The sequence below is a fragment of the Mustela nivalis genome (assembly GCF_964662115.1).
Source record: "Mustela nivalis genome assembly, chromosome: 1".
NCBI classification, from domain to species: domain Eukaryota; kingdom Metazoa; phylum Chordata; class Mammalia; order Carnivora; family Mustelidae; genus Mustela; species Mustela nivalis.
Window position 1 is genome coordinate 206498757 of NC_139020.1, and position 17198 is coordinate 206515954.

At 59.9% G+C, this 17198-nt stretch overlaps 1 protein-coding gene across 6 annotated transcripts in view; it reads left to right on the forward strand.

Moving 5' to 3' along the window:
- Positions 1-102: 102 nt before the first annotated feature.
- The window catches only part of ADGRL1 (adhesion G protein-coupled receptor L1), a 41628-nt gene continuing 24532 nt past the window's right edge, over positions 103-17198 (forward strand). For 5 of the 6 annotated variants that reach the window (XM_082728021.1, XM_082728024.1, XM_082728022.1 and 2 more), the window contains exons 1-2: positions 103-293; positions 15414-15578. In XM_082728021.1, the coding sequence (XP_082584147.1) occupies positions 15509-15578 (70 nt within the window). In that variant the 5' untranslated portion in view covers positions 103-293; positions 15414-15508. Of the gene's footprint in view, positions 294-15413; positions 15579-17198 lie in introns of those variants that run through there. The other variant, XM_082728027.1, reaches the window with a different exon arrangement.

Consider the following 17198-nt stretch of genomic DNA (forward strand, 5'->3'; position numbering starts at 1 on the left):
CCGGGAGGGGCGCGGACCCGTTCGCCCCCAACCCCGAGCCTCCGCTGCTGCGAGGGGGCCGCCTCTGGAGCTGTGTAATCCGTTTTTTTATTAATTTTTTTTTTTTAATTTTTTGGCTAGTGGCGGCGGTGCTGGGCTGGGGGAAGGAGGGGACACGGAGGCCGCCCTCGCCCCGCCACCCCTCACCCTTTTCCCCCCCGCCCCGGTTCCGGGAGATGTGCCGGGCGGGGGGCCGGGGTTCGCGGAGCCGCAGGAGACACGCGCAGGGCCGACCCCAGAGCGGCGCTGGACAGGTGAGTGTCTGCGGGCCCAGGATGAGGGGGACGCAGCAGCACCTGGGCCAGGTGTGCGGGCCGAGGCGGCTAGGGGGGAAGGACGGGAGCCGAGGCCTGTCCGGGCCGCGAAGGGGGAGGGGATATTGGAGCCGCTGACTCTCCGCACCTGAGCTGGAGGGGAGTCAGGGGCGGCCTGCACTTCATACCCACCCGCTTGGGGGTCAAGAGGGACGGCCCCCACGGAGCGCCGGGGACGCGGGGGTGTGGATGGACGGCCGCTGGGTGCCGGCGGGGGGAGGGGACCGTGAGTGTGCCCGCGCGTGGCTGCGTGTGCCCGAGCGCGCGCCAGCCTTTGTGGGGAAGCGGCGCGGCGGTGCCTGCGTGTCCCCGGTGCGTGTGCGCGCGGGTGCTTGGCGCCCTGTTTGTGTAGGTGTCTGGGTGTGAGCGGAGAGGGTGCGTGTGCGCGCCGCGCGCGGGCCCCGGCCCCCGGAGGAGATGTGTCGGGGGCTGGCACCGCAGGATGCTGGGCCGGGGATTTTTTCTCCCGGAGGCAGAGACGCGGTGGATGGGGAGGGGTCTGTTTGGGTGTCCGGCCGGCCAGCTGCAGCCCGGGGGCCAGCGCTGTCAGGAGGTGTGCGGTGGCATCTTCTCTCTTTCTCCGTGGTACCTGGTTAAGCATGGGTAGCTGTTGGGTTTGATCCACCCGGATCCGGGCTTTGAGGGGGACAGCCCTTCCTCTCCCCCAGGTGTTCATTGGGTAGAGCTATGGGGTTTCGGCTGTCATCCTCGCCTCTGAGGGTCCCGGGACAGAAGTCCGGACCAGGAGAGGGTGGAGAGTGCTGTGGGTGCTCCAGGCTCGGCCAGAAAATGCCCCCGCAGGCATTGGCCCAGTGCACCCCTGGCACCCCTGCTTGCACAGCCCCTTCCGCACAGCCCAGTCCCTGCCCGTCCAGGCTAGGTCAGCACCCAGCCCAATCCTTGTCCAGCACCTCAGTCTTGTTCCTGGGCCATGACCACCGCCCCCCTCCATCCTCCCTGGCCTTGGCAGCGACGGGGGTGTCCCGCCGTCCCAGTCTTGAGGCAGGGCCCCCTTTCTTCTTGGCTTCTACAGGACCCAGAGTCTGGGTTTGTCTGCCCACATCCAAACATGTGGTGTGCCTGGGGGAGCAGGGGGAGGGGTTCAAAATGGCTGCCAAGATGGCTGGTCGCCTCTCCGCCTTTCTCTGTCTGTTTTTCTTTCTCTCTCTCCCTTTTCTGCTTGCTCTGGTCCCTTAGCTGCTACAGGAGTCACCACAGAGAAGGGTTTGGACAGTGTGGGGACAGGTGTGGGGGACATTAAGGGTGATGTCTGCTCTAGGCCTGTTGACCTCGATGCTTCTTGCTTCTTGGAGAGAGGCTGTTGGTTTCTGCTCTTCTTGCCAGCACCCCAGGGGCTGGCAAGAGCTTGTAACCTGACCCTAGACTCAACCTCTTCAGCCCAGCTAACAGCTTGGGGGCTCCCTGCCCTCCAACTGGCTCTTCTAGGCCCTGACACCCTGAATTGATCATTTGGGGTGTTCGGGTGGCCCGTGGAGGATCCCATCTCTCATCCTCTCTGTCTGCCCCATGGCCAGGGGCTCAGGACTCCGGGTGGGCCTGGGTCAGGCCCCAGCTGTGGGGGCAGGTGACTTCTCCTTCCTCCCCTCTCCCCACCCACTAATGCCAAATTTATTACTTAAAAGTAGGATGAAAACAGGGAGAATAAGAGAAGGAATACAACCTTCATTATCATATCGAGAAAATTATCCGTGATTTTCCTAACTAGCAATTTGCCTGCCATGCCGTTCAGAACTGACTTGCCCATTAATTACAGAGATGAAAAATCATCTGGAAAACGGAAAAGGGAACTAATTCGATCCCTGGCTGGCGGCAGTGGCACCCATGCACTGAGCCACATACGTGTGCGCTCACATGTGAGTGCCAGCCCCGCTGCTGGTATGGCCACCTTCCTCCTCTCCCCAGTGACCTCCCACAGGGCCTTAGCCTGCCCCATGCTTGTTGCTTCTGCCCTCTAATACCCCACTAGGCCATCCCTCTGCAGGGCACCCATCCCAGCCTCCACTCCTGGGGAGCTGCTAATGCCTGATCTTGGACTCTGAGGCTCCCCAGGGTTAGGGAGTGGGGAGCTGGGGAGCAAGCCTACCTGGGCCTTGGTGCCTGTAGGGAGGAGGTGGAAGGGAGACTCATGAAGTCCTGTTTCTATTCCCAGTGTGCTCTGGGGAGTCCCTTCTCCTGGGGGGCCTAGGAGAACCCTCCAGATATGTGGGGGAGGGGCTGGTGGGCTCCCTGGCTGGTCTGGACTCCGGACCCCCGGTACCTCCACCTGTGAGAGCCACCTGCATCTGGAGTTTGCAGCTTCCCTATGGTCCCTCCCCAACCCCCCAGCTGGTGGGTGAGCATGAGGTGCTTCAGCCCCAGCATGGGCATCTGGTGGGGGGTTGCTGATCCCAGGAGGTTGTGCTTGCTCTGCTAGAGTGGGTACCCCTGATGGGAAAGAGAAGTGAGATCTCTGCAGTGCATCCCATCCCCCGCCCTCTCCTGCCCTGGCCTGGCGTGGGGAGGTAGAGCTCCAGGTCTCTGCTCCCCGCTACCTCTCCAGCCATCTGTGTGGCCAAGGACAAGTCTCTGGTTTCTGTGTGGGCTCCTCTCGAGGATCCGATTTCCAGACGCCAGACACTTCCCCTCTTCCAGACCCCTCTTTGGGAGGCGGGAGGGGTTCCCTGGGTCTGGAACCAGACCTGGCTGCAGTGACCCTGGAGGAGGTGCCTGGGCTGGGTCTTGGCCACCCCCGAGAAAGGGGAAAGCAGGGTCCCAGGATGGGAGGCTGCTGCTGAACAGAGCCATGGTGTGTGTGGGGGGGTGTCTCCCAACCCCTGGAAGCTAGCCCTCTGTCAGATGTCTGTGTGTGCTCTGTGTGTGATTGGGATGGGGACCTGGTGAAGCCTGTATGTGACCCCGTGTCATCAGGCTAGCCCCATGTTGGTAGGGGTCTCTTCAGAGCTGGTGCCATGAGTTTGGTGGAGAACCGTGTGTGTCTGCAGCTCTGCACGGGAGCGGGGTCTGCATCTTAGGTGCACCTGTAGCCGTGCGCCCAGGGGTGCATACATGGGGCTTCTCGGGCCAAGGCCCGTGCACCTCTTCATGTAGTCTGTGAGTACATGCCTTCTCTACAGGTGCTGTGCTTAACAGTGCTGTAGGGACAGTGCCTTGGTCCTGTCCTTTTGGAACTCATAGTCTGGCCACACAGCAATTTCAGTCAAGAGGCTTGTGTCACAGGAGCCAGGGAGAAAGCTTATGTCTCCTTTCTGGAGTGGCCAGGGTCCCAATTGCGGGTGGGAGGGCAGCCTCAGAGTTGGAAGGTAGCAGCCCGCCTGTCCAGGCGCCAGCGCAGACCAGGCCATGGGGCGTCTTGGGGTTTGGTCCTGTGTGATCCTGCCCATCACTTCATCCCCTTCACTCCTGCTTTCCTTGTGGCTTCATCAACATTCTAAGCACGATTCTACCCCAGGGCCTTTGTACTGCCTGTTCTTCCATCTGGGACTCTTACCCAGACATCTGTAAGGCTTTTGCTCCTTCACCCAATTCAGATGTCACCCTGCCTCCCAGTAACCTTTAACCCATGCAGCCCCCCACTTACCTCCTGACTTTTCCTAGCATGGTTGGCTTTTCTCACACTGTACTTTCTTGATTTATTGTGGCTGCTTATTTATCATTTGTCTCCCCAGCCAGAGTCCAAGTGCTCAGGGAGTTTGTTACTCCGTTTGCTTTTGGATCCAAGATGCCTAGACTCATACCTGGCCCACAGTAGGTGTTCAAGCAGTCTTCACTGAGTGTGTGGGAGGGGGTCTGTCGAAGGACTGGAGACTCCCAGGTGAGTCCTCTGGCTGTGCATGGCAAGGACTCCCCATCCACCCTGCCCCTCTGGGGGGACTGAGAGCTGCCACTGAGCATCTGATCAGGCCAGCTCTGCACCTGTCTGCTGTGCCCACCTGTGAGTACTCTCTCTCAGGTGGCCTCGTGGGTGCCCTGTGGGTGCAGGTACCTGTATGGCCCACCTGCCCCGGAGCTGTGTGTGAGCTGCTGTGTGTGCATAGCTGTGTGTGCGCTGTGGGGTTTAGAGCCTGGGGTGGGACACTGGAGGCACCCTCTGCTCATGCAGGGCATGGGAAACCCAGGGTCAAGGCCTGAGCAGCCCCTCCTCCTGGGGCACTGTCTCAGCCTCGCTTGTGGGGCGAGACCCTCATGCTTCAGTCTGCGTGGGCCCTGGCGAAGCAGTGGAGCTGAAGCTCTCTGCTTTCCCACCTCGAACTCCAAAACTGGGGGAAGATAAATATTTCAGTAAATAGACACTGAGACTAAAAATAGCCCTGCCCCCCAAAGTTAAGAATAGCCAGGGCCCCTCCCTCAGACACTCAAAATGCCCTGGAAGTTGGGAGGGGGCAAGCCAGGAAGCAGAGCGGGTGCCTGTGTCCGGCCGCTGGAGAGGAGGTGTGGGCAGCCCGGGGCCGAGGGCCGGCTCTCTGGGCTGGGCTCTCGCAGACATGGCAGTCTGGGATCGGGCCGGCTGTTCTTTGTGATGACTGTCCCGGGCATCCTGGGACTTCGGGCAGCGTTCGTGGTCTGTGCCCTCTAAATACTAGTAGCATCCCTCGTGCCCACCCCTCCCCCGGCTGAGACACCTAAATGAGTCCGAGACATTGGCAAACAGACTGGGGTAGAGAACAAAATGGTCCCTCGCTGAGGAAGACCGCCACTCAGGACAGGGGTCGGCAGACTTCCTCTGTGAAGAGCCGGCTGGTCACTCCCGGAGTTGGGAGGCTGGCCTAGCTGCCCTCATGCGTATTCCCCCTCTGCCTCTTCACAACCTTCCCGAAGTGGCAAGAGCTCTCTTAGGCTCCTGGCTGTGCAAAAACAGTCAGTCACTGGGCCCGAGGTGGACGCTTCTGCCCCAGAGCGCCCCCCAGGTGCCCTTGTGGTGGAAGTTGGGGCACCTCTGGGGCTTCCTGGGGGAGGGGGCCTCCCAGCAGAAGAGCAGCCCTGTTGGGCCACGCTTGTGCACTTAGGGACATGGCACCTCTGGGGCTTCCTGGGGGAGGGGGCCTCCCAGCAGAAGAGCAGCCCTGTTGGGCCACGCTTGTGCACTTAGGGACATGGCAAGTCTGGTACAGTCTGTCCCTGTCACCTCCCTGCCCTCACTACTTCCCACTCCCCCATACTCACTCCCCCAGTCACCCTGGGGGTGACTCAGCCCCAGGACCATTGCATGGGCTGTGCCTGCTGACAGGAACTCTTTTCTCTTCCTTGACCGCCTGTATGGCTCCTTCCTTACCTTTGTGGGGCTTTGCTGAAGTGCCTGGTCATTCTAGATCACCCTATTTTAAATTGTACACACACACACCAGAGCCCCTGTTCCTCCACAAAACTAGTACATCATAGAATTGGCTTTTTTAGTGCCGTTTGTGTCGGACTCATCCGCGGATGTCTGTCCAGCTCCTAGGTCAGTGTCTGGTACCATGGTGCTCTAGAAAGGATATGTGGGGTCACCATCTATTACTTCCAAGCCTTGTAGCCACCCCGGGGAGAGACAGTTCAGAGGAAGAACACAGCCCAAAGTGGGCAGAGTTGGGATTTGAACGTAGGACCCTGGGACTCTTCCCTCTTGCCCTGCTGGACATCACCTCCACCTCCCTCTGGTCTCTGTATCCACCACCCTGCCCCTTCACTGCCAGCATCTGGAGGCCCGGAGACTCCTGCCACCTCCCACCCTCTGCCTTGGGCCATGGCTCCTACCACTTCTTTCAGCTGTGCTCTGTCATGCTCGAAGTGCAAGGCTCGAGGATGGGCAGTGAACAATACGCAGTGCAAATGTACCATAGGCCTCCATAGTGCCAGCTTCCTGTGGTGAGGAGCTTAGTGGAGGCACTTGGCCAGGCTGTAAGTCAGGGGGGCTTCCTGGGGGAGGGGGCCTCCCAGCTGCAGCCTGGAGGGGAAAGGAAGGATAAAGTGGAGTGGGGAGAGAGTATGTGAGGAGAGGCCTGCCTGAGTTCAGAAAGAAAGTGGTGGCTCAAAGGGGAAAAGGTAAGAGGTTTTATGGGCAGCCATGTAGAAAGGAGGCTGGAGGCTGGTCATGGGGACAGAAGGATTGAGCTTGTGCCATGAGGTGTGTCCATGGGGCTGGGAAAGCCTATGGAGGAGTCAAGGCCACCAGACAGGATGGGAATATTCAGCATGAGTTTTCTGGCTCCTGAGTGGGAGAGAACCCCAGAGGGAAGAAGGGGGGCCAAGAAGCCAGTGGGAAGAGGAGGCCTCTGGGAGCTGTCAAAGTGAAGGCTCTGGAAAGGGCCTTGAGACATTAGAGATGGGCTGGTGTGGGGGCTCTGAGGACAGGAGAGTTGACATGGTTTGCTGGGTGATTGGTAGGAGGGTGAAGAAAGGAAGCATGGGCTACATGGCAGGATTCTGGCTTTGATGGCTGAATGGACAGGAAGAAAAAAGGGGTGAGGGTGGGGTTCACCCACTGCTCTCAGCAGCCCCCCACCTCCTCCCAGTCTAATCTCCTTTGGCAGCAGAAAGAGTCTTTGAACTGATTTAGGCTACGCCTCTCCTCTGCTCAGAAGAGCCCCTCCTTGGCTCCCACCTCACTTGGAGAAAAAGCCTGTGTCCTGCCCTCGACTCACAAGGCCCTGCTAGCTCTGTCCTTTAATCTCCCCTTGCCCTCACCTCTTCCCACTCACCCCCTTGCTCACTGGGCTACAGCCGTGCTCCAGCAGATCCTACCTCGGGGCCTTTGCACGTGCTGTTCCTGCTGCCTGGGAGGTTTTCCCCGCCAGGTACCTAGACGGCTCACCGCCTTGACACTTCTGTTAAAATGTTTCCCTCTGGGAGAGGTGTTCCCTGAGTACCCTATTTACATTTGTACCCACAGATAGGCCCCCACAGCCCCCCTCCCCTTCAGGCGTATTTTCTTCTAAAACGCTTGTGACCCAGTGGGAACTCTGTAACTATGCACTGAATAGATGACCTGTTCTCTGGGTCTGTTTTGTCTCTGTTCATTAAACAAATTAATAAGTGCTTGTTCTTGCCCAGGACTGGACACGCAAGAGAGAGCCATACTGACCTGTGATGGAACTTTCCCTGAGAGGTCCCCAGCTGGTGGGAAAGATAGACGTTCAACAGCACAGCCCAAATCCAATTAGGGGGGCAAATGTGGAGGCTCAGTGTGTCATGAGTGTGGGTGTAGGAGAGACCAGCCAACACAGGCAGTCCTGGGGGCAGAACCTTTTGAAGGAGGAGAGGGGGCAGAGACAGGCACCCTGGCACTGTGTTTATGGGAGAGGGAGAAGTGTGTTGGGTTGGGGGCACCTTAGGAAGCTAGCGTAGAGACGGGATTGACCAGGTGGCCAGAGACCAGAGCCTGAGATGCCATGCTAGGGCATCTGAGACAATAGGGAGCCATGAAGGGTGGTAGGCGGGAAGGGACAAAGGTTAGGTTTTCATTTTACAAAGATCACTTGGGCTGGATGGAGAGCACATGGGGTGGGAGAGGCAGATGGATGGGGGAGACCAGGGAGGAGGCCTCAGCGGAAAGCAGCTGCTTCGAATGGCTCCCACCCCACTGTGGTCCAGTGCCACTGGGCAGCCGGAGTGACCTTTTAAAGCGGACAAATCAGACAAGAAGCCCCACCCTGTGGCACTGACATGTGGTGGGAGGAAGATAGCAGATAGTAAAATCATGGCTGGCATGCCAGTGATGGGTGCCATGCAGAAAAAAGCCAGGATAGGATGGAGGAGTGCTAGGAGCAGCAGGGCCTCGCTGAGCAGGCAGTGCCTTGGGGAGGCAAGGGAGAAGCGGTGTGGGGATCTGGGGAGGAGGGAACCACCTGTGCAAAGGCCCTGAGATGGGACCATCAGGTGCCTGATGGTTTCCTCTAGGAACCAGGGCTGAGTGAGTGAGCAAGGAGGAGAGTGGGAGGAGCTGAGGGCAGGAATGGGGCAGAGCGCACCTGGCCGAATGGGCCCCAGGAGGACATGGGCTTTTGCTCTGAGGGAGGTGGGAGTCTCAGAAGGTTCCCAGCAGAGGAGGGCTGTGCCCTGACCCGGATGCTCACTGGCGCCCTCTGGCTGCTCTGGGACGATCAGGCTGTGGGCAGCAAGGGCTGGGGACCTGAGGGGGCGGCGGGTCTGACCAGGGGGCAGGTGATGGTGCGGGACCAGGGAGGGAGTGGGAGGTGAGCAGATTCCGCAGGAGGGGCTGCAGGAGCTGCCGGGGTTTGATATGAGGGTGAGAAGGAGAGAGGGGTCCAGAGGGGGCACTTGAGAGGACTGGGCTGCCCGCTGCAGGAGGTGGGGCTGGAGTGGAAGGTCTGGGGAGGACTCTGTGGTCTCTGAGCCCGCAGGGCCCTTCGCAGAGGAGGGCTGTGGGCAGGGCACTGCCCAGGCTCTCGTTCCACCTCTGTGAGGTTTGTATGTTCGTCCCTGAGGCAAGGCGGCGAAACAGACTTGAGAACGACCAAGAGCTAAGCCCGAGGCCACAAAGCAGATTCAGACCTGGGAGGCCCTTTCCCCAGGACCTGCTGCATCTTTTTTTTTTTTAACTTTCTTTTAAGATTTTATTTATTTATTTGACAGAGACAGAGAGAGAGAGAGAGCACACAAGCAGGGGAGTGGCAGGCAGAGGGAGAGGGAGAAGCAGGCTCCCTGCTGAGCAGAGAACCCGACATGGGGCTCCATCCCGGGACCCTGGGATCGTGACCTGAGCTGAAAGCAGTCGCTTAACCTACTGAGCTACCCAGGTGCCCTGGCCAGCTGCTTCCTTACTCTGCCATTTCCTGAGGGCTTCCTGGAGGAGGCAGGCTTGTGGCACTGGTCTCTCAGGCTGCTAGTTTTGGGGCCAGAAGCAGGAGACTTGTGTGGTGGGGCTCTGCTGTGAGGGGCCCAGAGCCCCCTCTGCTGGTGCCCGCCCCCCCAGGCATTCAGACTCCCACCCACTCGAGCAGAGAGTTGCCATGGCAACTGCACTGTAGGGCAGACTGGAGGCGCCCTCTCTCCTCCAGCAGCTGGTTCTCCTCCTGTCACCTACCCCGGCCCCATTTAAGGGCACCTGAGGACAGAGCCTGGGCCATGTTTCCCGCCCCCAGGACCCGTGCTACATGCCCCCTTAACTTGACACTGACATGGGGCTCAGGAGCAAACAGAGGCGGGTGTGGGTGGGGCTGGTGGACTGTCCACATGACCTGGGGGTTGGACATGCCTGGGCTCTAGTCCCCCTCCATGGGGAGGCAGTAAGCCCGATTTTCCAGGCATTCAGTTAGGGTCACCCAAGTCTACTGAGGCTTGAGGTGGGAACAGACGCAGGTGCGGGTTCATCTGGCCCTGTGGGGGCAGTGGCGCTGGGTGTGCCCAGCTCCGGCGCTGCTGTCACACACGCAGCGGTGGGGTTGGCTGGAGGAGGGGACTCTCCGGGCCACCAGGGGCTCCCCAGCCCAACCTGCGGGGCCAGGCTGCCTGGGTTCAAAGTCCCCTCATCACTTGGATGCCCCTGGGTCCTCATATTCCTCCTCTGTTAGATGTAGGTGTGTGCCTCTCCCCCATCTCTGTGCCCCCTCCCCCAGCCCCACGTACCAAGTTCCTCTGGGTTAAATGAGCTGTGTGTTTGCAGTGCTTGTGATGGGCACCGAGGTGTCAGCCACTGCCCCTGGCGCCACGGGAGCTTCCAGGACTGGAGCTCCAGCAGGCCTCCCAGTGCCATAGTCTGTGTGAGGCTCCCAAGGTTTGCAGCTCCGCCCTGTCCCCATCTCTGCCTCCCGGCCCACCGTTTGTCCTGAACCCCCATGTGAGTTTGCTAGGGCTGCTGTGAGAAAGTACCCCAGACTGGACGGCTTTAACAACAGAAACTCACTGTCCTAGTTCCGGAGGCCAGAATTCCAAGGTCAGAGTGTGGGTGGGGCTGGTTCCTTCTGGAGGCTCTGGAGGGGTCTGCCCCATGCCTGTCGCGTAGCTTCTGGGGGTTCGCTGGCAATCCTTGGCTTGTGGCTGCATTGCCCGACCTCTGCCTCCATCCTCCATAGCGCCTTCCCTGTGTGTTGTCTGTGTCCAAATATCTCCTTTTTATAAAGACACCATTCATACTGGACTAGGGGTCACCTTAATGGCCTCATTTTAACTTGATTACCTTTTTAAAGACCAAATAAGGTCCCATTCTGAGGTGCTGGAGAATAGGACTCCGACATATCTTTGGGGGGAGGGGCAGTTCAATCCATAACACCCTCTCCCGAGGCCTCGGGAATGGGCAGGCTCAGGCCTCCCAGGGTATGACTGCCACCTGCCCATATCAGACCTTGCCCCCCCCACTTAGGTGCCCACTTAGGTGGGTACCAGGGGGCAGGCCTGGAGGAGAGAGGAGGGGACAGAGGTCCTGCCTGGCTCCTCGTACTCCAGCCCCAAGATGGGGCCAGGTTCTGGGGGCGCCTGGGGCTTTCTGCGGGAAGCTGGTCTGGGGACGGGCCTTCAGGGAGCAGGGGGTAGCCCGAGGGGAACACTCTCTGTACCCCTGAAGTGATGGCGCCTGGGCTGTGTGGGTCAGACTTGGCCCGGAGGTCACAAACACCTGTCTCCAGCTGCTCCCAGCACTGTCACCTTACGTTCATTCAGTAAGGATTTGTCTGAAGATGCCTATGTATCTGGGTGCCTGGAGATGGGCTTGTCCATTTTTCTGGGGGCCTGGGGGTGCAAAGGAAATCCCCAAGGGGACAAGTCGAGTCACAAGGCAGTGACGTGATCAGTGGTGATGGTAGTGACAGCTGCTGCGGGGGACACTTTGCCGTCACTACATGTCAGCCACAGCCCTGCGTGTCACATGAGTGAGTTCATCTTGTCATGCAGCTGCCCTGTGCGGTACCCCCATTTTACCAAGAGGAGGTTCCGGGATCGGTGGGGGGCTGGACAGGCAGGCACTGACCACAGCGGAGGCTGAAACAGTCTGGGGGCAGCGCCCCCCGCATCTCTGAGGAGGGCACATCTGAGCTGAGATCTAAGGGCCACAGAGACAGGGACATAGGCTGGGATTCTGCATGGCCTCACAGATGGGGGAGCTGGAGCCATGGCAGGGCCGTAGATGGGACGGAGTGTCGAGAGGTCTTTAAAAGCACGCGCCCCTCCCCCCAGGAAACAGCTCAGGGTCCTCAAACAATGAATGGCTGAACAAGATGCCAGCAATCCTCCTGGGGGAATATTACTTGGCCCTGAAGAGGGATGGTGTGCTGCCGCCCTAGGTGACGGTGCGGATGGGCCTTGAGTGAAGGAAGCCAGCCGTGGAGGGGTAAGCACTGGCAGACTCCATGCAGATGAGGTCCCTAGGGAGACCGGTTGTTGCCAGGGGTGGGGGCACGGGAACAGGAGGGGGCTGCTCCTGAGGCCAGAGTCCTGTCTGGGGCGATAACAGAGTTTTGGAAATAGACCGTCATTGGGGTGGCCCAGCACAGAGAAGGCAGTTAATGCCACTGGATAATACACATAAGAACGGTTAAAATGACACATTTTATGTTATGGTTCTATTATACCATGATTTTTTAAATGCCTCTCTGGCTGCCAGTGGGGAGTCCAGAGCACAGGAGCAAGAAGGGCGGGGTGCTGCTTGGGGGGAGGTCAGGGCTGTCGAGACGGCAGCTGCTGGGGACAGACAGACACGGGCGTGACCTGGAGGTGCAGACCCAGGACTTACTCCTAAACTGGACGTCGGAGAGAGGGAGAGAGGAGCCACGAACTTTAACTCCTGGGGCTGCAGCCCAAGGACCTGGGGGGATGCTGGGCCCGTGGACTAACCTGGGTGGGGACTTTGTTTTAGTCTGGTCAGGCCGAAGGTGATTTGGAGACCTGAGGGAGGTGTAGACGGTAGACAGTGAGGAGAGAAGCGGGGCTGGCCCTGCAGTGTGGCAGTCATCACAGGATAGACGATGTCTACAGCCAGGAGGCCAGTTAGACCGCTGGGAAGGAGTGGGGGTGGCGAAGAGGCCCGGGGACTCCACCTGAGGTCGCAGTGTCCTGGGTCCGGGCGCAGCCCGGAGGAGGGAGAAGAGCCACTGCCCTCAGACTCATGCTGCCTGGGCCCTGACTCGTACCACGCTGCGGACAGCGCCCTTGGATGGGTTCCAGGCTGGCCTGTCACTTGTGCAGACTGCTGTCCTTAACCAGAACCCTGCTGGTTTGAGGCACAGAGGGAACTGAGGTTGGGCAGCAGGGGAAGGACCAGCTCAAGTTCACACCACTTGTGAATGGCAGAATTGGATCCAGACCCCTGTGGCTTGGCTGCCCCCAGAGCCTGGCATCCGGCAGCCTTGCCAGCATTAACCAGCCGCTAACTAGTTGGAGAGCCCTGGGGAGAGCCGGGGTGGGGGGGGGGTGTCTGTTCGTGGAGGGTCAGCACCCCTCCTGAGCCTGACTGTGGGTGGGAGCTGAGGTGGGGAAGGGGCAATGAGGAAGCCCCAGCCCCCCACAACATAGGACTGTGAAATAATATAAAAGGAGCCGGAGTCCAGAGTGCCGCAGGCCGTGCCTGGTCCGGGTTGTGGGGCGAGGCAGGAGGAGGGGGTGCTTCCTGAAGGCTGGGGGTGGGAGGGCGCAGGCATGCTGGCCAGACTGTCCCTTGCCATACAGCAAGCGGAGTCTGAGGCCTGGGAGGGGGTGTCCTGCGCGGGAGCGTGCTCCTCCCACTTCTGTGTCTTGAGAACCTGTCCAAGTCCCTGCCCTCCAGGAGCTTATGGTCTAGTAGGGAAGGTTGACCCCAGACCTGCTGATATCCTAAAGGTAACTTCAGGTGTGTCTGAAAGCTGTAAATCAGGATGGTAGGTGGGAACAGCAGGGACGTTTGGGGAGGTCGGGGTAGGTTGCTCTGTTGCCGTGGCCTTGGAGTTGAGTGCTGACCAGTGGGAAGCCATAGCAGGTGTATGAGGATCCTGGGAGAACATTCCAGCCAGAGAGAGCAGGCCAGGAAAGCCAGGGGTCGGGAGGGCGGTGAGGAGAGGGGGAGGAAGCTAGAGCCTCCTAGGAACTGGAGGAGGCCGGCCGGTTACAGAGCAGGGTGGTGTCAGGTCACCGGTGGCCTTGTGGCCCTGGTAAGGAATGCAGACCCCAGGGGAGCGCCGAGGGGAAGGTTAACACTCGGATCTGCGTCATTCAGTGACCCCCCCCCCCAAGCTGAGTGGAGGGCAGGCGTGGAGGGAGGGAGGCCGAGACAAGCATGGTGTGGCAGGGTGGTGGTTCGGGCCTAGATGGGGGCCTGGGGGCCACAAGTGGGCAGGTTGGCGAGGTGCTCTGGAGGCAAAGCCATCAGGACTTGCTGGTGGAGCTTACGAAGGGGGGAGGTGGGGAAGGGTGAGGAATCGGGATGGATTACAAGGTTTGGGGTCTGAGATTCAACGAATACATTGCTGTGTGCCAGGCCTATTCTAGAAGCTGAGGCTAGCTGTGAGCAAAGCAGTCCCGTGATTCCTGTCTGTCAGGGTCCGTCCCATGCAAAAAACAAATAGTTACTTTTTAAAAAATATTTTATTTATTTGAGAGAGAGCGTGATGGAGAAAGAGAGGTAGCGAAGGCATGCGCAGCGGGGAGGGAGAGGGAGAAGCCAACTCCGTGCTGAGCTGGGAGCCCATCGGGGGCTTGATCCCAGACGCTGGGATCATGACCTGAACTGAGTGAGCCACCCAGGTGCCGCTGAATAGTTATATTTCAACAAAGGTGTAAAGGAGCCCAGGGGCATCAGCTTTATGGGTGACTGTTGGGCAGAAGATACATACAGAGAAACTGGCAAGTGCAAAGGCCTTGGGGCAGGGGTCGGTGTGGTCAAGGAATAGCAGGAGGCAGTAGTGGCCTGAGCAGAAACGGGATCAGGGAGCTGATGGTGCTGGTGGAGGGGCTTTCATCTGGTAGGGAAAAACAGTGACTGGGACTCTGCTGAGAGATTCCAAACAGAAAATAAGAGCTGTGGGAGGTATTTATTGGTCGATGGCATTAAAACCATGGGACAAACTGGGGTGGCAGCTAGAGAAGACAGAGCCATGTGGTTGTTCACACGCTGGAGGGCTGGTTAAAACATGGGTGCTGGCCCTCCCCAGAGAATGTTTGTAGAAGTTCATGGCCGGGCTGGTGCCACGGGGCCAGGGCCACCATGAGAACCACGGTGCAGATAAAGCTGAGGGCAGAGATCTGGGTTTGCAACTCTGAGCACATCCAGGGGAGACCAGAAGGGAGAAGGGAGGAGCGGCCAAGAATGGAGGAAATGGGTCAGAACGGAGCCCTGTGCCCGCGGAGTGGCAGGGCCCAGGGACAGGCAGATGTGTGGGAGGGCACGCAACGCCAGCCCCCACTCCGGCCCCCTAGGGGACCGCACACCCCTCCCTTACCCGCGCCTGCCTGTCTCCAGCTTACCTCGAGAGTCCCCCAAAGGGGAAAGAGGGGACTCAGTTGTCCCTGGTCCCTGATCTGTGGCGCCAGCCAGCTGGATTCTAATTAGCTACCAGAGCTGGAGAGACAGGAAGCAAGGGCTGGGGGCGGGCGTCGGGGAGGTTGCCATTCAAGGCCAGGATGCCTGGGCACCCCCGCCCCAGCACCCCCGCAGTGCTGGGTGAGGAAGCCAGGTCAGGGAGACAAGTGGGCAGGGTTGGGATTTGCGGATGGAGAAGAAGCTTCCAGAAGGCCTTTATCTCCCATGCTAGAGGGTCTGAGGCCTGCCTGGGTGCGGGTGGGCCCTTCACAGCCATGATATCCTGGTGAGCTGGCCCTGCTCTGGGGGAGGGGATTTCGGGGTGGGGGGATGCTGTGAGACCACAGGAGGAGCTTCCAGGAGGTCCTCTTCGGTCCAGCGCGCCCAGTGGGTGGGTCTGTCTGCCGTCCAGGGGTGGGAGTTAGTGTAAGACAGAGGGCCTGGAGGGGTGCAGCTTCAGCCCCCACAGCTGGCTTGGGGGAGGTACCTTGAGTGGCCTCTGTCAGGGACCATGGGGCGGCAGCCCTCAGCCGCCAGCAGGAGGAGAGGGGACCGGCCCCAACACCCCTCCTCCTGGGCCTGCTGGGAGCCTGCCCCGCCTTACTCTCCCTGTTCTCCCCCAGGCTGGTGGGCCAGGCCGTGGTGCCCACCTGCTGATGTGGGGCAAGGCCCCCGGCACAGGACACTGAGCACCCCGAACACGCCCCCGGCTGCCGCCATGGCCCGTCTGGCCGCAGTGCTCTGGAGCCTCTGCATCACCGGCGTCCTTGTCACTTCGGCCACCCAAGGTAGGTGCCGCTGGGGCTGGGCGGGAGCCTTGCACAAACGGCAGCTGGGAGGCCAGAGAGAATGCTGAAACGCCTCCCATCCGCTTGGGGAAGAGCCACGGTCCCCAGCTCGCCCTGGACCGCAGCGGAACCGAGCCTGAAGAAAACTTGGTCATCGCACTTCCCAGCACCACTGAGGGGTCCCTGGACTGGCCCCTTACCCCCAACACCTGGGGCAGCAGGCTCCCTCCTGCCAGGGGTCCTGGAACCTGGGATGCAGGGCTGTGGCCTCCTGGGACCAGGACTTGCCTTCCCGGTGAGCCGAGACTCCTCTGTCTTATGTGCGTGTCTTTCTCTGTGATTACATCTCTGAGGCTCTCACTGGGAAGAAGGCTTAATTAAAGCATGCCCGCCGACGTTTATTTAAAAACAACTAATTACCCGGCTCGGCCCTATGCCGGCCCCAGGATCCTGCACATGCAACAATTAGTGCCCCCAGCTTGCCCGCCCACCGCCACCAATTACTCAATTACGGTCCCCGTGGCAGGCCCAGGCAGGGGCCAGGGCAGGGCAAAAGGAGAGGCGGGAAGAAGGGGCCTGCTGGCCTTGCCCCTAACCTTGGGCATGTCCCCAGCCGGCACCCCCCAGCTCTGTGTCAAGAGCACACTGTTGGTGGACTCTGCTCTCCAGGGTCCCTTCATGTAGCCCGATGCTCCCAAAAGCCACGAAGGCAGAGGGGGCATTGTTCAGCCAGGCACCAGTAGGCCCTTGGCACTACTCTGGCCATCTTGGCACCCTCTGCTCTCCCAGTGCCCACGTTATCTGCCCATCCAGGTCCTGCCCCACCGCCCTAGCTGGGCCGGGAGGGGCCACTTCCACCCCCAGACCCATCTGAGCCAACCCTCCACCCCCAGCCTCCCTCCCAGGCCCGGGAAGGACTAAAATTAGCTGTGGAAGCAGATGGTGCTAGAGGAACACATGTAATACTTTCCCCCTAGTGAGACTCAACTCACCCCAGAAAACCCCGGGGACCTGGCTGGCATCCCCCTGGGGCCCCCTACCTGATGGTGGAGGGAGCAGATCTCCGAAAGGGGTCTGCTTGGCACTGCTGCCCAGGGCAGCGCTCCTTCTCTGTACCCACGAGCCACAGTCCACGCCTCAGAGCCTGTAAGTCCCCCTGCATGTCCGCACTCCCCCCTGCACCCTGCGAGGCCTGGCTGGGAACCAGTGCCTGGAAAGGTGGCTGATCTGGTGGGTGTGGCCCCTGCGGAGCCCACTCTGTCCTGTAGAGACCGGCTGCCTCAATAAGTATTTTTTTAAAGATGTTATTTATTTATTTGAGAAAGAGAACACGAGTGGGAGGGGAGAGAATCTCAAGCAGACTCCCCGTTGAACGTGGAGCCCAATGCGGGACTCGACTCCAGGACCCTGAGATCATGACCAGAGCCCAAGGCAGACACTTAGCTGCCCGAGCCACCCAGGCGCCCCTCGATGATCTTAACGATAGTCGTACTTCGCGCCTGCCACCTCATTGCCTCCTTCAGGCCTTTGTCCAAGTGTAACTGGTCAGGGGCACTCACACCTGCTGCAGCCGCCCCAGTACTGAGGAGGGAGCAGCGGCTCCGAAGGGAGGGACGGGGG